The sequence below is a fragment of the Neltuma alba genome, unplaced genomic scaffold, assembly GCF_004799145.2.
Source record: "Neltuma alba isolate B1F8T4 unplaced genomic scaffold, ASM479914v2 tig00007386_pilon, whole genome shotgun sequence".
Lineage (NCBI taxonomy): Eukaryota > Viridiplantae > Streptophyta > Magnoliopsida > Fabales > Fabaceae > Neltuma > Neltuma alba.
Window position 1 is genome coordinate 1 of NW_021634768.1, and position 23,663 is coordinate 23,663.

Genomic DNA, 23,663 nt, shown 5'->3' on the forward strand with positions numbered 1-23,663 from the left:
TTCCTCAGTGTGAATAAATTCTAACAACTGTTACTTTGCACTAACCTTAAATAGAACTCCCATCTTTGTGCATTTGTCAACAGTTATATTGTTGATCTTCCCTGCAAATTGTTTAGAAGTCATCAAGCCACTTGCACCCTTTCTATCAAGTGATAAGTTTAAAAGCCACGACCATATTTCTATAAACCAAGTTCCCAACCGGGAGGAAAAGAAGCTTGTAACAAGATTATTGCTACCTTGGATCTGCAAACAGAATTTTTGCATCCATAAATGTACACAGACTGTTTTGCATCACAATCCCCAATTACCAAGTCTTTTTTTTCGATTTGATTTTCAACAACCCACCTACAGCAGAAGAGAATGGTTGGCTTAGACAACTGAAAACCTGATGACCTTGCATTTCATACAGACTCAAATCCAATTGCATGTATAATATAAAAACCTACTTGCGACCCATTTGAAGTTCAAACTTCGGAGGACTTGTTTTAGAAGTTGCATTTGAAACCGCACGATTTTCTTTTTCACTAGTACAACTACCAACAATTCAGTTCTATCTGCACGATTCTTTGTCTTCATATCATCCGTTACCTTTCTCAGACCTATTAGACAAATATTCTGGTTTTTATGCTGTAAAAGGTATTCAGGAATTAGAAGAGGAAGAATAACCCACCCGCAGTAACATTCCCAGAGCTTATTTCTTGGAAAACAGCAGACATCCCCTCTTTGGCTTAGAGGATGAAGCCTGAAAAGATTCAGAACTAATGAGAGAAGCAGAGGAGGTGGATTTGGGGGTCCAGGCGCACAAGGTGCGGGAGCTTTTGATGGAGCAATCATTTGTCCTGCTGGGCTCCATACTGGACCTAAAGGATAATAACTCTAACTCTTGACGAATCCCTCAAACCAGGAAGATATAGCTCTTTAAGAGCTTTGATCCACTCAACATGATTTGAGTCTTTGTTTCTATATTCTACAAGTACCTGATTTACAATAAAAGAGGATAAGGTATTCATGGCTTTTGAAACAGCAACATGAAGATATACAGTGCATGTAAAGCCCGGAGATTCATGCAAAATCATCGCACTTTATTCTGTACCGTAGATATTACCATAAGTAAGTGGAATTGCAGAATTTAATCCCTCCTAATTTGTCTATGCAACTAAACACTGACCCAGCTGATCCTTTTTATTTACATTCTCAGGCATTACGCTGACATAAATTGTTGGCTCTTCAAGTCAATAACATGCATATATTAACCTTCAATGAGAAATTAAGAAAAAGGTCATTAAAATTATCAAAGAACAAAACCTATTTCACTTAAATGAACTCCTTTATCATTTCCCCTCTATATAAAAGAGAGGACCAGCACTTCGACGAACATAAATCACCGGGCTTCTGCCATGCATAGAAAGTACCTTGTTCTGTCAAAAAAAAAAAAGAGTACCCTTGTTGCTGTAAAACTCAGCCATTTGCCAACTTTCCTCCACGTGTGCAGTGGGCATGCTCATACCTTGAAAAAACAAACAACAACAATAATAAAAAGGAAAATAATAACTCAATGTAGGAAAAAAGAGGCATCACTAACCACAACCCTTCCCAGTAAATGCAATCCATGCTAGGGCTGAGAGACTGTCAACAGCAGCCTTCAAATGGTTAAAAAAATCAGATCTCTTTCCTTCTGTCATTGCACTAGCCTTTGAGATAACTTCATTCAACGGTTTCAGAAATTCGGCCAACCCAGCAGGGTCTGGTTTTGCATAATTAAGATATGCAAGAGATTATACTGCAAAGAATATATGCCCTCAAAGCACGAACTATGAAATTCAATTTTTCTGTCGATCATAATACGTCTTGGATTACATTTTACAGAATTTTAGCTACCTGAAAACATTATTCATTTAATCAGAGGCTGCGTCTACGAAAGGTCATTCTACGTTTCTCTGACTACTTTCAACAATTAGCTTCACCCTCTATTGATCCTCATTATTATTCCGGGCATTGATTATCAATTGGACTTACTAAAGTTCTGATATAAAAATCGCAAAATTACGTGACCGCTCTCTTTTGTCCCACAAGAATGGCATCTCCATCTCCAACATGCAGAAATGTTACATAATTTGAAAAAATCATAGAAACAATGATATTTGGATCCACATAAGAATATGCCAGCACGTCATTACAATCAGTTTGCTTGCTACCAAGCTATTCATTTCAAACAGACACCTACTACCAACAAGTACTTAGCAAGAACTACCATAATATTCATCACAATAATGTTGTCCTTAAGGATGCAATAAGCCTTGCATATTCATCAAATGACATATAAATCAGCTATTACGTACCAAAATCAACAAACTCTTAATAATATTTCCTCACCCAAGCCGGAAGAAGCAGAATATATGGCAATAACTTCGACGAAAGAATAAATCCATTGAGGGGCCAAAAAAAAAAAAGGGAATAGAAATGTCCTGGAAGCGCCAACCTGAATTCTCTTGACCTTGATCAGAAGTTCTTTCTGAACAACAAAAGCCTCCCGCAAAATCATTGCGACCTCCAAGACTTGTCCACCGATCTTCTCCGCGGTTGTGATTAAACCACCAACATACTGGGTCATTAGATCATCGAAAGCAACAATTGACGAATCCGCTGTCGCACCATCATCAGAAAGAGCAGCGTCGCCGTCGCCGGCAGCGGCTCGGGATGATAATAGAGACTCTAAGCGCGTCACAGCAGATTCCAACCTCCCTATGAGCTTCGCCTCCATGATTCAGAGCCGGTAAATCCCTCTATCACGCTCTTTCTGTGAAATGAGAATGGAATTGAATCTGGTGGGAGGCCTGGCTGGCCGTTAAGGCACTACGTTTTTTGAGATTAATTAATAATTAAAAATTTGGGTGAGACGACGTCGCGTGAAGATGAAAATTGAAAAGCCGTTGGTTTTGGCGCTTTCAATCTCCCTTTGCGCGCCGGCGTGTACATGCACGTGTCACTTTGCGATTGAATATTGGCTCTCCTTGTGGGATCAGTTCCGGACATTGTCAATAAACATGAGGTTAAAATTAGTGAAAGTAAAAGTGACCAAAGATGTGATTAAATTTTTATTTTGTCTGGATTGTAATTGGAGAATAGAAAGTATGTTGAGAAAAATAAGTTAGTAGATAGATGAGAAATTATTTACCAATAAAGAAAAGGAAAATAACTGAAGTTATGTATAGGTACGGTGAATATGTGCAATTTGGTAATTTGTACTACAAATTAGTTCTTATATTTAAGATCGAAAGTAATAATATTTCATAAATAAATAAACTAGGTGGATTCCGTATAATACTACATTCAGTCTTTAATATAAGACCTTGTTCAACTTTTTTTTTGGTCATAAATATAAAACTTTAATCCACTTTATCTATTATATTTATCTATTTTTTTCAAAGTAATCTTTCTAGTAATAGTAGTTTTAACCAATACACTTGATTAGCAAGAATATTATTAGAAAAAAACACATATTTATTACAAATAAATAACTTAACTTATTTCCTTAATTTACTCAAATTAGTCAATTAACTCTTATATTTACGACCAACAAGAGTACATAGATAAGAAATTAAAAATGAACTATATTAAAGTCCAATAAATGAGATACTTAAACACTATATTAATCCATTAACAATATTAATATGACTGTAATTTCTTCAAATGCAAATGGGTATATATCGCAATTTGGATCCCTTGAGTAATTTTTAGATAAAGAGATGGGAGAGATAAATACAAAAAAAAAAAAAAAAGCAAGTTCCAATTTTGTAGGACCCATATGTCAAGTGGTCTAATGACGTAAGGCTCACGTGATCCTTTTGGGTCTCGAGTTCAAGTCCTAGAGGAGACACTTCTGTCGGGAGGAAAAGCCACGAACCTAAACTGAATTAGCTGAATGATAACATCAAACAAAAAAATGGCCCACTATTATATGGTTATCTCTCTCATCAACTTATCTGAAATCATTTTAGGGGGAGATCCAAGTTATATGACATGGAAGGTACATTACATTTTTTACAGAACCTAGTAAATCTTCACATGATGATGGCCATACAAAAGCAAACACAAAATGGTGTTAAAAGTTCTAAAGCAAGCTATGAAATTTAGATGTTCAGAATCTGCATAATATCAGCAAATATTACAAGCAGCAATCATCGCCATCTTGATCTCTCAACCGCTTCCACTCCATGCTTTAGTGGATATGAAATTTTGCTGCAAACACCTGCATGAGAAGCCATAGGATCTCTCTCCCTAGCAGTCCGAAGTTCCTATTGAACAAGTAAGAACCAAATTAAGTATTTGAGGAAGTTGAAGTTAATATAATATAATCTGTCAGTCTCAAATCTTGCCATAACATGATCAAGATTCCTTATAATATTACTTAAGTACTTGTCTTCAGGAAAAGAACCTAGTTCGTTGTAATACTTTAAATCTGCTTCCTAAATCGCAGATTAATGCTCAGTACTTACAGAACGGAAGGGAAAATCATCTGCCTCAAGCATATGAACTATTTGACTCATCTTTGGCCGCTTACAGACATCCATATCTATGCAGCGCAGACAAACCAGCAAAGCTCGCTTCAGTGATCTCGGAGGGGGCTTAATCTCAATTGAAGGATCTACTAGCTCATCGCCACGACGACTCGCCACCATTCCCTTGAACCAGTCGACCAAGTTCATCTGAAAGCACATCAAATGAAAATGAGTTTAAAAATTCCATAGTGCTTCTCTAAGAACTCAACAAAAGAAATTTGGAAATCACCTCAGCTGGCGATCTAGAATAATCAATGGGACTTCTTCCGGTGATTATCTCCATCAGCAGAACTCCAAAACTATACACATCATTACCTTCATTAAGCATACCCGTGCTCGCATACTCGGGCGAAACATATCTGCGAAAATAATGCATGCCTGAATAAGCCTAATTTGACATGCTTACAGGTTTCTTCATGACTCAGTTGAATAAATAACCAACCCAAATGTCCCCATTACGCGTGTAGACACGTAGCTTTTCTCGGATCCCAAGAGTTTGGCCAGTCCAAAGTCTGATACCTTGGCATTCCATCTTTTATCCAGAAGAATGTTACTAGATTTCACATCTCGGTGCACAACTTTGGGTTCTAACCCCTCATGCAAATAGGCAAGCCTGTCGCGTTATGTAAAAGCAGACACGAAAGTGAAAAATCAGGGAGGCATGATAACAATTCTGTTAAGATGGGCATTTTAATTCTAGAGACAAGAACCTCAAAGAACACAAACCCTTTTGCCGTCCCTATGGCGATCCTCATACGTATATCCCATGTTAATGGGCTGGTAGGCCCTACCTCACCATGCAACCACTGCTCCAAGGTTCCATTCTCAACATATTCATAAACAAGAATCCTAAATGGTAGACGAACCAATTATGAACGAACAAATAAGTATGTTTAATTAGGAGTAGGTTCTGTTAATAATTAGTTTCATATTTTGTAAACTGGGTCTACTTAGTTTATCAATAAAAAGTGGACAGAATAATACCTTTGAGCACCTTCTGCACAATATCCTACTAAACCCACCAAATTTTTATGCTTTACTTTTCCAATAGCTTCAACCTCCACCTTAAACTCCTTCTCAGCTTGACCCCTATTTACAGGAAAATAGAGAGGAAAGAACCTTATTTCCAAATGTGAAGCAATCCTTTTGCATTTAGGAATTCTTATAAGGCTTTCAGTGTTTGATAGATAATCCAATGCTCAACTTATTACACTTTACTGTTCTGTTAAAAAGAAAATGAAGTTATGAAGTTATTAGTCTATGAAATTCAAATAAGGCCAAAGTAATAGTTTTTCCTCTTTTAGTGAACTAATCAGTTTCATAGACATCAAGATGATACTTCACGTAAAAAGCAAATTGGGATAAAGCAATTATAATTATAAATGGTATAATAAAATAAACCAAAGTTGAAAGTAAAAATGGAAAAGTAACTACAAGCAGGCCAAAACGAAGAACAAAGCGGCCAATTTCACTTTTCCTTATACCCCTCAAAGCAGATTCCAGATCCACAACTGGTCAATCCATCTTCTTTTCCAGTTGGAGACTAAAAATCTTGTAATTAAATTTCAAAAACAAGAGCCTATTTCATAATCTGAAGGTGACACACACAGCGGGATCATCTGAAATTTTCTCTTAAAAAATTGTGTATTTATATCAGCAAAGTCCAAACAAACAAACATGCACAAACATATTTATGACCAAAAAGGCTTAAACTGTCAAATTTAGAGAAGGATTTTGATGAGGAAAATTGAAAATTTAGTTGTTGGATCGATATAACGATAGGAATATACTAAATAATTTTCTGGGGGAAGAAAAATTTGACATTTCACCTACTTGTTGTTAGAAGTTTCTTCACAGCAACAACAGGCCATCTTGTAGAACTCCTCTGTACACAATTCCATAGCCTCCTTCTCCGATCACATTCTCGTCGGAAAATCCACGTGTCGCAAGGTTAAGCTCCTCTAAGCTGTACCAACGGCCCCACCCCATCTTCAGGCCGTCCACGGCATCAGTCTCATCGTTCCTCTGTTTCCCTCTCCGAAATCCAACATTGATCTCCTCGTCTTCCGCCTGCTTCCTCCTCAGATCACGACCTGGCTTGAGCTTTTTCTCTTCTTCAATACCAAGAAGATCCAAGGCTTCGACCTCCACGATCTCCTTCGACACCAACGGAATCACGCCGGAGCTTTGGCTGGCTAGCGTACTGGGTTTGGTGGAGCTTCGATCCCGGCGAATGCAGAGGAAGATCAGAAGCACCAGAAAGACGAAGATGAAGAGAAAAACACAAATAACGATGTAAAGTTGTAAACCCAGAAAAGGAGTGCTCTTGTTCAGTTCATGCAGAACAAAGTTGGTGGAGGAATGGTCGGAGATGGTTGACATGGGTTGAGACTAGCGGAGAAGAGAGCTAGAAAAGTGGCATGGGGAGTGTTTGGTTGATGAGAAAATGGTAAGAAAATGTTTGGAGTTTGGAAGAGCGAAGCAGGGGAGAGAAAGGACGTCTGAATTCTGAAAGAACGAGCCAAGTGAGGGAGAAAGAGCGCCGGTGGGTGTCATCGTTTCGACGGAAAAAATGAAAAAGAAAGAAAAAGAAAAGAAAAAGAGATCAAAGTGAGTTTCTTTTTTTTTATTATTATTATCCTTACCAATAAAACAAAAGTGAGAGTTGGGTTGTCCTTTCCGGGTTTGGTACCAGAAGATGATACTAACAAACTACACTTAAATTTTATAATATATTGTTTAATAATAAAATTAATTTTTATATAAAAATATATACTTATTTTTGTTATCGTATCAGTATACAAAGATCAACTGTGAAAATATAAGATATATAGCAGAATGTAGTGAGTTTTAAATGAATATACTATTATAATTATGAGTTATCAATATATGTCTTTACGTATATTTAATTGTATGCGTATTGATGTCGCATGAGGCATAAGGAAGATTTTTGGGAAGGAAAATAATAAGTAAAATAAAAGTAAAAAGATGGCAAAACGAACAGACCAAACGGGAGTTGAAATGTAAGTGACACCCACTACGATTTGGATGGTAACGTTAAATGTATTGTACGCATTTTCAGTGGCGAGAGAAGCAAGTTTCTTGAAACATCCTTAATTGAGTTTCATGGTTGGCACTTTATTTTTCCTTTTATTTTGGAAGAAAGCAAGACCTCATGTTTTGTGATTTTATAGTTATTTGATTTTTCAAAAAAAAAAAAAGCGTCATAAAAATTCTTATTTTTAATCATTAATCGTTAGTAGTTTTGAAAATTCTTTTTACATATTCTCGATCCTTAACTCTAAAATGACTGAGAACAAGTCAAATTTTGATGTTGAAGGGTTGAAGAGTTGCGTGACTTACATCATATGCAAGCGCTCCTGGTCAAATGCTATGCTAAGTTAACTTTAAATAGTCTTTTTCAGTAATTCACTTAGCTCATCGCACTTTTTTTTTTTTCCCAGGACACTTACAAACGGAACATATAAGTTATGTTTGATAAAAGTATTAAAAATAAGGAATTGGGATTAAGATTATAATTGAAAAAATTTATTAAAATAATATTTAGTCATGCAACATTTAGCAAATACTAATAGAGCATGCCAATAAAGATAGTCTAATTAGTGAAGAGTTGATACCCAACTCATAAGGTCTCGAATTTTCTTAATAAGTTTTTTAGGGCTCAACTCATCTAAATTTTTGTTACAAAAAAAAATCAGGGCATGCTGAAATTTGGTGGAGAAGGAGAAATACTTTAAACATAAAATTATTTCTGAATAAATATTTTTAAAAAGTACAATACAAAATATTTTAGGATATGCATTTAAGAAAATGCATTAATTGAATCCTAGTCCAAAAAAGATCTAGGGTGTGTTTGGATGAAACCAAACCATGGTTTGGAGAATAGCTTCTGGAGAATAGATTCTAAAAATAGATTTAGGGAAGAATAGATTTTGTGAAAAAGTGATTTTGAGAAGTTTGAGTGTTTGGATAGTTGTTATTAGAAGTACTTTTTATATATACAATTGCATAAATTAATATGATAATTATAGAAAAATATATTTTAATATATTTTAATTTAAAGGAATAAAATTGTTAATAATATATTTTTTATTAGCATATTATATAATAATCTAATATAATTAATAATAATTAATATTATATATATTTATAAATATAAGATTAAATATATTTATAAAAAATATGTTTATAAAAAAAACAACAAGATACATATCCTATAAGCTCTCACACTCTTCCCTTTTTTCTCCAAAAGTAAAAAATTTCTGCTTTTCTCAAAACCATGGTTTGAACCCAAACCATGGTTTTGATTTTTTTAAGGGTGTTTGGCTAACGTTTTTCCCAAACCATGGTTTGGGTCCCAAAACCATGGTTTGGGGTGCTTGCCAAACACACCACTAGGCTGTGTTTGGGTGACACCCCAAACCATGGTTTGGGGAATAAATCATCCAAACACCCACCCAAAAACCAAAATCATGGTTTTGAAAAAAGCAAAAAAAATTTACTTTTGGAGAAAAAATGGAGAGTGTGAGAACCTATAGGATATGTATCTTGTTATTTTTTTTATAAATATATTTTTTTATAAACATATTTAATCTTATATTTTATAAATATATATACATATTAATTATATTATCTTATGTATTATTAATTATGTTAATAAAAAATATATCATTAACAATTTTATTCCTTCAAATTAAAATATATCATAAAATCTATTTTTTCTGTAATTATCATATTAACTTATGTCTTTTTTTTAGTAATTTGTATATATAAAAAGTGCTTCTGATAACAACTATCCAAACACTCTCACTTCTCAAAATCACTTTTTCATAAAATCTATTCTTTTCAGAATCTATCCTTCCCAAAATCTATTCTCCAAAATTACTTTTTCAAACCACGGTTTGGTTTCATCCAAACACACCCTAGTCCCGATACTTTATATTTTTGATGTGTTTAAATACAAGAATAACATTGTACCCCCCAAAAAAAATGGCATGACTAATGATCCTTTAGGATGCGAATGAAGGGCTGGGCCAGGCCCATTCAAGGTAGGCTAATATAGCCGGCCCAACAAAAAAGAAGAGGCCAATCCACGTAACTAATGAGCAGAACTTTTCTTTTTTTAAAAAAAATTGTATACTCATTTAATGATTAAGATAATTTCACATTTTTTAGACACAACTTAGCAATTTTTATGTATGATATAGATCATAAGTTCGTACTTTCTTTTCGTTTATATATTGTCCAATGATATTGTTTTTAATTCCTTAAAAGTGAGATGGAGGAAGTGCTATTTTGTTAATTATATTATAATTAAATAAGGACATGCGTGTTTTCGTTAGTTAGTTTGTCTTTTAAATTATATAAACCAAAAAACAGCGCGGTCCCCGTTTCTCTCCGAATCCGACTCTCGCTCACCTCTTTCCCTGCCTTACCCATCCCTCAAACATTGATCTCATACCGGCCTTAATCCAGGAAACCTTCCCACTCGATCTTTTTTCCTTCCAGATTTCTCTTCCTTATTTAATTTACTTCGCCTTTGAATCTCTCGTCTCACCCGCACAATGACAATCGGCGGCCCCAAGAAGCGCCACCGCGCCACCGGGCCCTCCAGCAGCCGCCATTTGTCCACGATCGCAGTCATCGACACATCGCTCTCCGACATTAGCGTCGCCGAAGTTACCCAAACCCGACGCCGTAGCCCAACCACCACTGGTGCCGGCGGCGGCAGTGACAGCTTCTTTAACGACTCTTCTACCGCCGACGTGATCCTGCGCCTCTTTGTCGATACCGCCTCGTCGACTGAATCTTCCTCCGATTCTCGCTCCGTCGACCATTCCCCCTCCACCTCCGTCTACCTCCACTCTGACATACTCCGCCGTTCGAATTACTTCTCTGCTCTCTTATCTGACCGATGGATGGGCCAGTCCAAACCAGATGACTCCGATAACTTGTTTAGACTTAATCTTAGTGTTCCTTCTACTCCTGGTTCAATTCAGTCCCATCTCACGGTGCTTGAATTGCTCTATACTAATGATTTTGCTAATACCATTGATAGTGCATCCACTGCTCTCGATCTCCTCGCAGTTGCCCTCGAATTGTTGTTCGAGGATTGCATTCGTTCATGCGTTACTTTCCTGGAGGCAGTCCCTTGGACGGAAGAGGAAGAGAAGAGAGTCTTGAACTTGATCCCTTTTCTGAGTGAGGAGGAATCAAAGGAGCTTCTTGCCAGGGTTTCCCCGTTAAGGGAGGATTCGTGTGAAGTTATGCTTGAAGGTTTGATACTTTCGGCCATTCACAATTATCAGAACATGGCCTATGTCAAGGCTTTTGTTGCTAAGATTTTGAGGGATTTTTCTTCGAGGGAATCGGCCAAGCGGGTGCTGGAGAAGGCATTTAACATGAGCTTGAAGACAGTGAAAGAGTCCTTGGAGGAGTATTCCAGTCCGGATTTTAGAGGGGACCATAATGAAACGGAGGCGATTCAGCGGTTGAATTTGCACAAAGCCATGACAAATGGAAAGCATCTTCTGTGGTTGGTGGAGAGAATGATCGAGCTGAGAGTGGCTGATACGGCCGTCAAAGAATGGAGTGAGCAGGCAGCGTTCACTGCTGATTTGCAGAGGGCTTTTCGGGATGATGCCTGGAGAAATATTGCGCCGGGTCTCCCTGCTGTCATGCTTCGGTGCACTTGCAAGTTAGCAAATGCAGTTGCCGCTGGCACTATCTTGGCTACTAGACCGGTATATTTTTTTTCCCGACCTTTTAACATTTTCTCTCTTGCTCTATTCTAAGAATCTATTGCACGGCAGAGTTTCAGGAATAAGAACCTCACTGCATCTCATCATTGTGTTCGCTTCAAGGATTTTTATTAACTTGTTTATATTTTATATTTAGGTCCATTCTTTGTTTTTGTGTCTTTGACTGACATGACTCCCTGACCTTATTAGCTTATGCGCTGCCATAAGGCTGTGCTGCCAAAGTGCTCCATTTTTAAGATTGAGCAACCAACATCCATAGGAAGTCGCCAATTTTTAGCGACCTTATGTTTTTTAAGCGCCATTCTGTGCTTTTCCTTTCGTTATTAGACCTGTGTATCCGAGCAGATACTTGTTTAATGGTTAAACGAATGATCCTCTGAGTTTCTCCCTACATGTTGATAGTTGAATCACATGCTCATGTACCGACTTGTCATTTTTCAAATTTAAGAAGACTTTCGAAGATTTTGCTCAGCACACTCTATCCTGAGCTTGTAGAATTTTCGCTTGAGTAAAATTGAAAGAGATGATGGGTTCGTTTACCGATGGTAGTACATATAGTTACTTTTGAACGCAATCTATTATGCGGCGTCATTGGGATGTATGATAAACTTGCAACTGCGGGTGGCATCGATCAATGGATTGGTACTCTTAATATTGCTTAGTTTACTTAAAATTTTTGGTGAAAAATCAAAGGATGGAGACTGATGCGTGTGATGCAGAGATATATCTGAGACTAAAGATGAATAGTTCAAAAACGCAAGTTAATCTGTAGGCATGGTTTCCTAACTATTAATGTGTTTTATTTCGTTGAAGAAACACATATCTTTAATTTTTGATCTTGTGTAAATGAGTGAAAGGCCCTAAACTCTGTTCATTTGATGTCAAAACTGCCTGAGATCATTACGCTTTAGGTCTCCACTTCCTTGGTCATTGGAAGAACATGAGTATTGCTATTAATGTGATTTACTTAGCTGCCATAGATGCACTACAACTTTGTGGGGCTACTTTGAGTCTTTTTTATTTCATATTTTGTTATCAATGTGTTTTTGAGCTGAATGGTTGATAAGTCCAGAGTTGTGAAGATTGTGTAGTTCTTTGCATCACCTTCTGCACATATTGAGACTTGAGAGGACTATGGGATGAAGGGAGTTCTTCCTGATCTGGATCTACTTCTGGTTTTGAATTAACTTGACTATTATCTAAGCAGTGCATTGGATGTCTCTCTTTATTTTTTGTTAGTATTTAATGGGAAAAACCCGTAAAAGTATACATTCTTAGCACGTAACTCTTGAAGTAATTGGAAATGCTGGAAATCAATTTCAAGTAACAGTATTGGGCAATTAAATATTTGAGAATGTTAACCATTTGTTTCACTTGCATTTCTAGTTTCTATAGGACCATTCTTATGAGACTTCTACCATTAAAGGTTATTGTGCAAAATCGACCATTATAGTTTTTGGCCTTGTATATTTTGTTGCACATTCACGTGTTTCAATGTCCAAAGGAATTACTGTTTTACAGGTCAATTTTTCATTTAGGCATTACTAAACAAACTTGCTTATGTATACTTGATTGTTCGGCTCAGGTGAGAAGAAAACTAGTTGAAGATTGGCTACCTGTTCTAGTTACATGCAAAGATAATGTTGCACCAATGTTACCCATTAACAAATCATTGTATCTGGAGCTGGAAGAAACATTTTTGAGGATAATCTCTACATTGCCTATGTCAGATGCTCAAGAACTGTTGCAGCAATGCCTCAGCTTCTCAACCCGAAATGTTGAAGATTGCCCTCACTTGGTGACTGCATTCAACACCTGGTTTCGACGTGCAGCCCAACCCTTGAAACCAGATCACTCATAAATGAGGCAAATGTTTACGGTTTTTTTGTTGTTTCGCTTCTAGCCAAACATTTTTCACATGTATATCAATGTTCATGAAGTTTAAGATGTGCATATTGGAAGTAACAATCTTTTAGGTGATAAGCAAGCTCCAGAACTTTGACTTTGTCGCCCTTTGACGTTGCCCTTGTATTATTCTCTCTCCGTCATTCGGTGACTATGTAAAGCTTATTAGTCTCTCGACTTAATCCCAAAAAAAAATTAAATTAAATTTTTTTCATTTAATAAATTAATCCTTGTTATATATAACTTACCATGGCTTGCTAACGGTAATTAGTGATGTGACTATGTCACACGGAATAATAATTGAGAAACTAAACCGTAACTGAGTTAATGTTTAAAGGATTACAAGATTAATTTTTCTCTTTAGTTATAAACTTATGATTGTTTGCCAAAAAAAAAAAAACACGAGGTAAAGCTTTTATAAGTGTTCAAGCTGCTAATTCATCTTCTTTGTTAATTATTATTAGGCTAAAGTATATATTTGGTCCTTGAACTTTATACAAAGTTTCAATTTGATCTCTTAATTTTAAAAAATATACTCTTAGTTCTTTAATCCTTAATTTTTTTTTTTAAAAATGTAACATTAAAATTTTAAATGTTAATAAAATATTCTCGAATACTAACATATTAAATTTAATTTTCAAAATATCTATTATTGTTACAAAAAATAATCATTAAAGTCTAATGATTTTAGTGTTAAAGAACCAAATATATATATTTTTTAAAATTAAAAGACTAAATTAAAATTTTGTACAAAATTAAAGGACCAAATATATACTTTAGTCTTATTATTATTACCAAGTGCAAGAAATGCTTAAGCAAAGAGAGGATCATCCCCGTATCAATACTACCCTTTCCCCATTTCTGCTTCCGAATCATGAGTCGCATACTTCACCGGATTTATTTTTCTTTACGGAGTTAAACTTTATCACCAAGTTTTTGCACACAAAAATTGACCGTCCCGGCCTGCCGTCATCATACATGTAATTGCCAAAGCAAACAGACAACTCTCAGTAGCCATATCAACTTCCCAGCAAAGTTGTCAGTGATATATCAAATACGAGCAAAACCAACTGATTCACATTATATGATATCGTCCAAGAAAAATAAATCACACACCTATGAATAATTGAATAAATGGAGGCGTTTCTTAATATCTTGGCCCACCGATTCACATAATAGAGAATTCGAAGAGCTTTTACGGGTCATGCATTGAAAGATGGACTCGTATAGAAAAAAAGGAGTTCCTCATTGTTTTGCAGGACATATGTTCTGCCAGCGATCCTAACTTTATATCATAATGCCTTGATGGTCAATAAGAGGTTCACAGAATGGGAGGAAAAACAAAACATTTGAATCTGATGTGATGCTCCAGGCCATGTGGGGAACCCCAATTATGTGAGCCTTTTGGATAAGAGGGCGAAGGTGAACGTGTAAGCCAACATAAACTCAGATGCAACCCAACTAAACGATTGAAATTACCGAATCCTTTAATCTTTGTCACCGAGGAACTGCAAAGTCTAGATAAATCAATAGAACAAATGCATTACAATCACCAGAAGGAAGTAAAAGATTTAAGGTGCTAAGCTTTAAAGGAAGCGCTTTCCGAAGCAAAATTGAAGACAAGCAGAAGGGAGTTTTGACTAAACAGAAAAATCAGAAGGGTAATTATCATGGAGCAGCAGATGATCAGATTCGATGATGTCTCCAGGGCCAAAACAAAGTCTTCAAAACACAACACAGAAGCATCCTTGAATTTAAAATCTTGATAACCCAGACATCCAATCAAAACACTCAAAGCATACCTATTTTAGTTCAGGGAACAAGTAAGCAAAGTAGCTCACTCCTACATATGAAGGGTTAGACTCTGGTGAATACGCAGATGTTATGATATTACACCTAGAAAGTACCATGCACCACGAGAGATTCATGTAAACCAGCAAAGAAGCATGGGTCTCTGCATAACACCGGCAGGCAGGATGATGGTGGCAATTTCACCAGGAAACAAGTAATGGTAAATTTGTTTAATTGGATTCCCAAGTCCTCATATCAAAATTGTATAGCCCCATGTCGATTAGTATATGGATAACTAAAAAGTACTAGTGTTTCTAGTTTTCTCATTTTCTGGAGAGGATATTTGTCACGATCCCAAAGACTACTGCACAGGCTGTAGAGCAACAGAACATCACGAATCATATCAAGTAGAACAGAGAAGGAATACTTTTAACTTCATTCTAATGTAACGCTGATCCTAATCAAGTAAAATAGATTCATTATTCATTGACTCTTTAGATAAGGAAGATTAAGTTTTATAGACAAAATCTACAGATTAAATCAGTAATGAAAAAGCATCGCTCTAGGATTCCAGAGATCGGGAACAGAACAGAACATCCAGACAATATCAAGTGTCAAGGAATCAAAAAAAGAAAAGGAAATGTATCAGAAGCAAATCAGTAATCTTCTTTTAGCCAACTAAAAGAAGATCTACTATACAAGTCTGCATGCCTTGCACAATACAATGGCTCGGATTCCAAAATTAGAGGTTCTTTTCCCATCCTAAGGTGACACATGAAAGACAGCCAAATAGTCTCTTTTTATTTTTTCTTTCATCTTGAATAGATCCAGATGAACGAAGACCTGTCACAATGTTTTATAAAGTCCTATACAAGAAAGTAGAAGAATATGTCAGGATACACATTAAGCGCGATATAGAAAAGGCAATACCACAGCTGCATGCCTAACAGATAGTAAAAGCAACAGGGACCAACCCGCTTTCAAAAAAGGAAAAAAAAGGCTGGTTAAGGTGTGCTTGGATGAAATGTATGGAATGAAAGGAACAGATTGTGTTTATAAATGCATAAGAAATCATGGAAAGAGAAATCATGCATTGAGTCAAATTACATTAAAATCAGGAGAAAGAACAAGAAAACACATAGGAAAGAAAGAAGTACCTCGAGAAAGCCAACTCCAGCAGCTGGAATCGACGGCGATGCTGGAAGTAAGTCTAGCATTTGCAATGGCACTGTGAAGAGGCATCATCGACTCGACGCTTCCCATTACGGACAAAATCCTTCAAAATCCATTATTCCAAATTCAAAAGAAGAAACGAAAATTGTTGCCGCAAAAATGAAAATCTATATGCAGCATGAATACATCGCACTGTTACAGTGTTGCTATCGTTTTGCACTCGTTATATAAATATATATATATATATATAGACACACACACACGCTCACACAAACACACTATGCACCCTTCTCTTCGAAAACTAATAATAGAGAGGAGCAGATAAAGTGGAATGCAGAAGCAAGCTCAAGTTTGAGGTTCAATTTGAGGTGGTGTGTACCTAGAAGCGCGGGGAACGGCCGATGTTAAAGACGAAGAGAAGAGAGACGAATGAGACAAAGGAGAGAGGGGTTTCTGGGTGAGGATTTTGGAACGACTTATGATGGACCTTGAGGTCAGCCTCGATGCTGATCTACACAAAGAAGCCATTGCTGCTTCGGGAAAGGTCTGGTCCGTCGTCAGTGAGGGATCGAAAGCGCGGCTTAAACCCTACCATAAACTTCCACTGAACACATACGACGTCGTTCGCCAAGGGAAAACATAGATTCTGGTTAGTGAATATTCTTAATTATTTTAAATAACGCCGCACCTTCCAATAGTGGTCCCATGGTCTAGTGGTTAGGACATTGGACTCTGAATCCAGTAACCCGAGTTCAAATCTCGGTGGGACCTTCTGTGTATGCTTTTTGTTTTTTAACTGCCAAACTGCCAGAATAGTTTTTTTCCCTCCGTTACCACCACGATTCATTAGTCTACGTGTTCTCCCACTAAATGGCAGTTGAAACGTTAAAGACCAGTTAATCAGCCGCAGCCCGCAGGCCAAAGATGTGCAAACGCTTTGAGATGTCAGAATTCAGAAATAAGTAAATAGTCATTGCTCTTAATAACATTTAGCCAACTAATGGATCCAGGGCCAAAACAATCAGTATAAATTATTTTCTTTCTCATTTCTCATCATTCTTTCCTTTTCTTTGCCTCCCACAATGACAACTCTGATCTGAATGAAGAAATCTGATCATTCAAATTTACACTCCATGAGAGAACTGGGGCACAAAGTAAGAAGCTTTGGGGAAAAAATAAGAAAAAACTAAGAAAAAGAAAGAATCAATTACCCCCCGGGGGGGGGGGTGTTTTGTGAGCTCCTCTACCCAAAATAAGCAGTTAAAGAGAATCCAACTGCACTTGGCCTTCTTGCTCTCCCTACCTTTCCACCTGACCCACTGAAAAAAAACAAGACAACCCCCCCGCCTCAAAAGACATCATGTTAAAGTAATTTAAACCTCACTTTATCCGCAGAAATTTACAACATGTGCCAATTCCAACCAAAAAGAATGTGATGGCAGACAGGCATCCTTGGACCAGCAAACCAGACCAGAAACCCTGCTGAGTCATGAGTCTTTGACCCTTCAGCTATTACTGCTCTGGCCTCTCTATGTCCTGTATGTTAGATGGCTCTGGGAATATTTCACTTGAATGTCGCCTCCGGGATGATGAACCACCGCCATTGTGGCCACTACCCTGTGAGCCGGTAGTTCCAGAATGCTTCAAACTACTCCCTCCTTCCACTTTGGTACCAGAAGCTGCTGGGATTGCCGTTACATCAGATGAACTCTGACGCCAACTACCAAACAAAGCAGCATTCCAAGAGCCTCTAGAAGAGGTTGTTCTAAGCCGTGAAGAACCGGCACCTTCTTCCCTCACAACTTTAAAGGGGTTTTCTAAAGCCTTGAGAACATATCGCATGGGGGGTCGTCTTGAAGGTTTAGGATTTAGGCAAGACCTTGCAACAATAGCAATAGCCCACACTTCCTCTAAGAAATCCTCATCTACAACCAGAGAAGGATCCACGATTTTCGCGACAAGCTCCTTGTCATAAATACTAATGTACGGCAGCATCTGATCCAACCATTCCTTAAATTCAGCATCACTGGACGCACTAATTCCCATCTTCCCAGTCACCAACTCAAGCAATATTTTACCAAAGCAATAAACATCATAGGCACAATTTGATGTAGATGAACCTGTTTACACAGTAAACAAGACTTTTGTAACAAAAGACAGATTGGAAAATTTCTGTCAGTGGAGAAGCAACAGAAACAAATTTCAAATGGTATAAAATGATAAATTTATAGCTCTCAAGTAATTCTTAAACGAATGTTTCATCTGCTACGTCAAATTGTTTGTTCGTTTCGTTGCTGACTTCAAAAGCACAACCTGATGTCTTTAAAGCAGGACAGTGTGAATTAAAGATGGGACAGTTAAGCACAATAATATAGCTGTTTTTACTTAAGTCAGAAGTAAAATGAGAAACTGGACAAATAAAACAAAGCAAAGAGAATTAATATAAGATGAGTTCTAATCAGGTAAATAATCAGGCATCCGATCAAGGCAAAGAATTGGCTACGAATCTACCTGACCAAATAAACTTGTGAATTTCTACTTACCAGATGTGCCTGGATCAGAGGACCTGCAAATTAAAATGACAAATGACAAATGAGATAAATGAATTTACCAAGAAAAAACAAAACTGGAAAGCACCAGCAAGTATTGTAATGAAACTTGTCCAAAACTCGTGTGCAACAGAACCAGGAAAAAATAAATTACATGTGGAAAATGAGAAAGAAGACAAAAGATATAAACTCAGCAAGGGTTAAGTACTATTTGGCAGGAAGACGTCTTTCCAATTGTATCACAGCATTGTCCTTACTCTAAGTTATATTCCAGGGCAAGACAGAACACAAATAGCACTTTGCACAAGTTTTAGCGTTAACTGACAGCAGTTAGCATAGATCTTGGAGGTTTTGAAGGATTCACCTTCCCATGTCCCAAAACAAGGAACTTCACCTCATACAGATGGTTCAAAGTTTAAACCCAAAATGTCAAGGAAACCATGTCACTAAGGGAGTTACGATGACCAGATATAAATCTAACTATTGGAATCAAATAAGTAATTCATAGCATACAGTAAAAAAGTAGTTCAGAAAATTGTAATAAATCCATCACTCCCAACCAAAATTTAGCAACATCCATTATCAGAAAATTCAAAAGACACAATGACATTTCTAAATAAGATCAAAAGTGGATAATAACTTCAATTAGATGCATCAATATTTCCAAGTAAAAAGCCAAAAAGGCGAAAATATAAAACAAAGGAAATACAGTGCATACATATTTTAAATTGATACTAGTCAGACATAATGTTCATGAGATTCATTGAATAGAACGAGGAGTACTTACTGAGGCAACCTTAGCAGCCTCGTAATTTTGCTTTGATGACTATCCCCTTCTTGGGTGCAGACTTCACTTAGACTACCCAACCGAACTTCATATTTATCATCTAGAAGTATACTGCTGGCTTGAATATCTCTGCAATAACAAAAGGATAGACCTGTTACCGCCAGCACACCATTCAGCTTATTTTAACATGTAAAGGCATGAAAAAGTCATGACAAGCAGGGTCTTGATGGTTGAAAATAAACAAGTTGCAAAGAATGTACCCACTGTGAACTTGTTTCCGATTTCCCTCTCATTTGGTCCAATCATTTAAAGTTGAAGGACACATAATTTTAGCGGTGCAATCCATTTACAAGGCAACATTTTCACTACAGAACATAGCATATTTAGTAATAATTAATCAGATGCGCGATAGCATCATTGGAAACCAAAAAACCAATTTTTTGCCAATTTGTGATATGACCAAAAACTCCCTACCTATCAGTAACTTTATTGTTGTTATTCTTCAATATGATCCCAACAAGGACTTCTGTTGGATGTAAAATCCATTCCAGGAATTACACCTAACAACTAAACCTTTTCAGATAAATTAATTTATAACAAATTATCAAAGCCCTATGACAAAAATGTCAAGATTCAATCCCAGCTGCCTCCAGTATTCACAATTACATTGGAGTATTAAATATGGTGGTTGAATATTTTGCCCACGCTCCAAGTTCAAAGGGTGTTCACATAAAAGAGTGTGTCAGAGACTGAAACAATTTAAGGCCTACTCCTAATAACTGCAGCTTTTGAGAGTTGCCAGTTCCAGAGTCATGACACAAATTATGCCGTCACAGCAAACAGTAAATAGAAGGGGGGGAAAAACAATCATGTTGAAAAATAATTTGTAAAGAAGAAATGTTTTCAGAATCAAGCAAGAGGCAAGTCAGAATTACCTATGAACAAAGGGTGGATTACACTCATGATGAAGATAAGATAGGGCCTCCGCAGCTCCAATAGCAATTTTCAACCTTGTTATCCAGTCCAATGACTGCAAAGTACCATCTTCAGATGTAGATTTCTTGTAATAGAGACTATTTGACAAGTCCCCATTTGGCATATGTTTATAAACAAGGAACTTCTCATTCTCATTTTCTAAGCAATGACCCAGCAGAGGAACAAATCTAGTATGAGAAATCTTACTGAAAAAGTCCAATTCCACTAGGAAAGTATCTTTTTTAGTTGCACGCGCATCAACCCTTTTAATGACTACAGGTATGCCACTTTCCAAAACACCATTGAAGAGATCCCCAGAGTGGCCATGTTTGATAAGATTTGCATCATTGAAATCACCTGTAGCCTGAAGCAGCTGCTGTATTGTAAATGAATCTCCCACATTTATGAAATTGATTGACATGCCAGGAGCTGGAGGACTGCTCCCAGGAGGAGCAGGGCCCACACCATTTCCTCTTTGATTTGAATTACGCCTCTTACGAGTACAAAGAAGGAACAAGAACAATAGCAACAACAAAATAACAAGCAAACCAAATCCACCCAAGACTCCAGCCAATATAATCTTATATCTATTGCTCTTCCGAGAGCTTTCTGTCGCAGGAGGTCCAGTTGAATTTGGGCGTCCAAAATTGTCAAAAGTGAGGCCCCTCTTAGCATAAAACGACGCACATTCTCCAGCCGTCCTCTGATTTGAAACGTTTTGGAGGCAGTTGGTGTTTGGAGGTACATTGAGCATGAAATCTAGAATCTTGCCCTCAAAATAATTGCTTGACAGGTCAATGACTCTGAACCTTCTGATATTAGGATTAAGGCTTCCATAAAACATATTATTGGAAATGTTAAGCATAGCAGCAGTCGTGTTCTGATTCGAACTAGAATTTGGAAGCATACCAGTGAAATTGTTACCAGACAGATCGAGATAGCTCAATCTCGGCAGAGACCACAGTGCAGCAGGCAGATCACCAGTGAAATTGTTTTGTCTCAGCACAACAACCTGCAACTGTGACAAAGTAGGAAACAAGTTCTCTGACAAAGGTCCATCAAGCGTGTTGTAGCTTAGTATCATTCTCCGCAAGCTCCTCAGCTCTCTTAATTCTGGAGGCACCCCACCGGTCAAATAATTAAAACTAAGATCAAGGTCAACCAGGCTACTTAAATTTCCCAGCTGAGAGGGTATCGAAGCCATTAAACTGTTATCGGAAAGATTCAAGTACTGTAACCTTGTGAGGGCCCCAATGCCAGGAGGAATTGAGCCAGACAAAGAATTGGTGGAAATGTCAATAGAGGAAAGATTCCCAAGAGAGACAAACGATGCTGGAATGGTTCCAGAAAGACGATTCCTCGAAAAGTTAAGAACTGAAAGGCTTAGTAGTTGACCCAGACTATCAGGGATTATCCCAGTAATACTATTATCAGATAAATACAGACTAGTGAGGTTCGTTAAATTCCCTAGACTGGGAGGAATAGCACCATTAACAGAGCAAGACCGAAGATCAAGCACTTTCAGAGATGAGAGCTGTAGGCCAAACCAGTCAGGAATAGAACCAGGAAGCAGAAAATTGGAGGCATTGAAAGACTGCAAGAGAGTAAAATTGGCTAAGGCTTGGACTGAAAATTGCGGGTTTAGCTTCCCAAGACGGGTTCTTCTAAACCCAGAAATATTGATCCCAATGACTCGACCATTCTCGCACGTGATGCCCTTCCAGAGAGAGCAAGGGTCGACTTTTCTCGGCCATTCCTTGCTCCTCAAGCCCAGAGACGATCTAAGGTCAAAAAGTGCAGCTTGCTCTATGTTTGAACTCAATGGCACAATCTGTTCAAATGTGAACTGAAACAGCAACGAGAATAAGAACCCAACAGACACTAGGCTTCGCCGATCCACCATGTCTCTTATGAGGGCTGACCCGAAGATCCAAGCATTCCCATCTTCCTCTCAAATATGCGTGTGTTAATGCATATATATTTCTGTAATAATCACAATTAGAGACACCCACTGCAAAAGAACACGTTTATCTCCCTCTTAAAAATACTTGCTTTAACATTTTATTCCAATGAGAAAAATAACCCATTAAAAAAAATAAACAACTCTTACCTCAATCAGAAGCTTTGATTCTTCAAATCTCTGATAAAGAAAAAACAAATGGGTATCGCTTTCTGGGCCTCGTCTCTTTTCTCTTTCTTCAGTGGACGGAAGACAGAGGGAAAAGGGAAATTTCAAATTTTGAGAAAACTGAGACAATACTATAGTAGCAATGAAAATTACAATTTGAGGGAGAAAAGTGAAATGTGAAAACAATGGATTATCTGCGAACTATCACTCGCAGGCAGCTTGCTTCTACTTCTTCTCAAACCCCTCCAACAACCACCCGCGCCCAGAAGACTCACCAACCCAGAGGGGGAAAAACAAAAGGCAAAAAAAAAGGAAGAAACTTGAAGTGGTGAAAAGTTGAAAATCCTATACCATAATCTGTAAATCATAATAAAAATTGAAGATGGGAGAGCGATCAACGAGGAAGAAGCAGAAATGGGAGAGCAGCAGAGTGTAACAGTGAATCCGGCTCCGGTTGGGTCCTAAGGTGGGTTTGACCTCCGGTTATCCCGCCCAGTCCAGCTAAGCCCGCAACACTCCTACTATTGATCCTACCCTCTGTCCCTCTCACTTCTTTTTTTAATTTTCTCTTCCTTTCTCTCTCTATATTTATGTACTCTCAACCATTAAATTAAAACATTAAAACCCCCCCCCTTTTTTTTCTCTGTCCAGTTTCCATAAGTTATACGCACACAAACTTTTCTCTGTGCTATTTTGTTGCTGTGCTGATTGCTGGGTATTGTGTGGGGCTGTGGGCGCACGAGTTCGCTAGGTTACATTATAGGTACGGCCCCAGCAGATTTCAATTTCATGAAGGTTCGGCACAAAATATATATTCTAAAAATTGTTGGGTTAGAAACATGAAAAGATTGAGCATAAGGCATAATTTCATTTTAAAAAAAAAAGAACCATTTTACTCATATTTAAAATCATATAAAAAAATTGGGATTAGAGGAAAAGTAATGAAATGAACAAAAAACTTCTATTAAACTTTGTGAGGACTGGTTTTTAAAAAAATAATTAATGACTCGTTTA

General features: G+C 37.3%; 4 protein-coding genes and 1 non-coding gene across 7 annotated transcripts; 2 read left to right on the forward strand and 3 right to left on the reverse strand.

Annotated features, from left to right (window-relative positions):
• Window positions 1-3,992: 3,992 nt before the first annotated feature.
• Window positions 3,993-6,969, reverse strand: LOC114752439 (probable receptor-like serine/threonine-protein kinase At4g34500). The gene is made up of 7 exons (XM_028941182.1): window positions 6,421-6,969; window positions 5,544-5,678; window positions 5,286-5,408; window positions 5,002-5,172; window positions 4,789-4,918; window positions 4,497-4,706; window positions 3,993-4,295 (listed from the first exon to the last, which is right to left on the reverse strand). The coding sequence occupies exons 1-7, from the start codon at window positions 6,939-6,941 to the stop codon at window positions 4,179-4,181; spliced, it is 1,407 nt and encodes a 468-aa protein (XP_028797015.1). The 5' UTR covers window positions 6,942-6,969; the 3' UTR covers window positions 3,993-4,178.
• A 3,030-nt stretch (window positions 6,970-9,999) lies between these two features.
• On the forward strand, window positions 10,000-13,359 carry LOC114752437 (BTB/POZ domain-containing protein At3g05675). Its single transcript, XM_028941179.1, has 2 exons — window positions 10,000-11,323; window positions 12,927-13,359. Exons 1-2 carry the CDS (start codon window positions 10,145-10,147, stop codon window positions 13,200-13,202), a joined length of 1,455 nt encoding a protein of 484 aa, XP_028797012.1. The 5' UTR covers window positions 10,000-10,144; the 3' UTR covers window positions 13,203-13,359.
• A 935-nt stretch (window positions 13,360-14,294) lies between these two features.
• LOC114752438 (uncharacterized) lies at window positions 14,295-16,772 on the reverse strand. 2 transcript variants are annotated; one of them, XM_028941181.1, is made up of 3 exons: window positions 16,590-16,772; window positions 16,195-16,313; window positions 14,295-14,763 (listed from the first exon to the last, which is right to left on the reverse strand). In XM_028941181.1, exons 1-3 carry the CDS (start codon window positions 16,736-16,738, stop codon window positions 14,744-14,746), a joined length of 288 nt encoding a protein of 95 aa, XP_028797014.1. In that variant the 5' UTR covers window positions 16,739-16,772; the 3' UTR covers window positions 14,295-14,743. The 2 variants fall into 2 exon arrangements, with proteins under 2 accessions (XP_028797014.1, XP_028797013.1); XM_028941180.1 differs by lacking the exon at window positions 14,295-14,763 and adding an exon at window positions 15,499-15,903.
• A 137-nt stretch (window positions 16,773-16,909) lies between these two features.
• TRNAQ-CUG (transfer RNA glutamine (anticodon CUG)) lies at window positions 16,910-16,981 on the forward strand. Its single transcript has one exon. It is a non-coding gene; the product is annotated as a tRNA-Gln (tRNA).
• A 248-nt stretch (window positions 16,982-17,229) lies between these two features.
• LOC114752442 (probable LRR receptor-like serine/threonine-protein kinase At2g16250) lies at window positions 17,230-23,136 on the reverse strand. 2 transcript variants are annotated; one of them, XM_028941186.1, is made up of 5 exons: window positions 22,632-23,136; window positions 20,482-22,504; window positions 19,547-19,675; window positions 18,754-18,776; window positions 17,230-18,330 (listed from the first exon to the last, which is right to left on the reverse strand). In XM_028941186.1, exons 2-5 carry the CDS (start codon window positions 22,422-22,424, stop codon window positions 17,723-17,725), a joined length of 2,703 nt encoding a protein of 900 aa, XP_028797019.1. In that variant the 5' UTR covers window positions 22,425-22,504; window positions 22,632-23,136; the 3' UTR covers window positions 17,230-17,722. The 2 variants fall into 2 exon arrangements, with proteins under 2 accessions (XP_028797019.1, XP_028797018.1); XM_028941185.1 differs by having other exon boundaries at window positions 20,482-22,532.
• Between the last annotated feature and the right edge of the window lie 527 nt (window positions 23,137-23,663).

Bases quoted from the DNA above. Each gene is read 5' to 3' on its own strand.
- LOC114752439 (XM_028941182.1), bottom strand. From the start codon at position 6,941: ATGTCAACCATCTCCGACCATTCCTCCACCAACTTTGTTCTGCATGAA. The intron at 4,707-4,788 runs GTGATTTCCAAA...ATGTGCTTTCAG, and splicing joins ATTCTAGATCGCCAGCTGAG to ATGAACTTGGTCGACTGGTT. The intron at 4,296-4,496 runs GTAAGTACTGAG...CTTGTTCAATAG, and splicing joins ATGATTTTCCCTTCCGTTCT to GAACTTCGGACTGCTAGGGA.
- LOC114752437 (XM_028941179.1), top strand. From the start codon at position 10,145: ATGACAATCGGCGGCCCCAAGAAGCGCCACCGCGCCACCGGGCCCTCC. The intron at 11,324-12,926 runs GTATATTTTTTT...TGTTCGGCTCAG, and splicing joins CTATCTTGGCTACTAGACCG to GTGAGAAGAAAACTAGTTGA.
- LOC114752438 (XM_028941181.1), bottom strand. From the start codon at position 16,738: ATGGCTTCTTTGTGTAGATCAGCATCGAGGCTGACCTCAAGGTCCATC. The intron at 16,314-16,589 runs GTACACACCACC...TGGATTTTGAAG, and splicing joins GCCGTTCCCCGCGCTTCTAG to GATTTTGTCCGTAATGGGAA. The intron at 14,764-16,194 runs GTACTTCTTTCT...TGATTTATCTAG, and splicing joins CTGGAGTTGGCTTTCTCGAG to ACTTTGCAGTTCCTCGGTGA.
- LOC114752442 (XM_028941186.1), bottom strand. From the start codon at position 22,424: ATGGTGGATCGGCGAAGCCTAGTGTCTGTTGGGTTCTTATTCTCGTTG. The intron at 19,676-20,481 runs GTAATTCTGACT...TTGTTATTGCAG, and splicing joins AATCCACCCTTTGTTCATAG to AGATATTCAAGCCAGCAGTA. The intron at 18,331-18,753 runs GTAAGTAGAAAT...CTGTGTAAACAG, and splicing joins CTCTGATCCAGGCACATCTG to GTTCATCTACATCAAATTGT.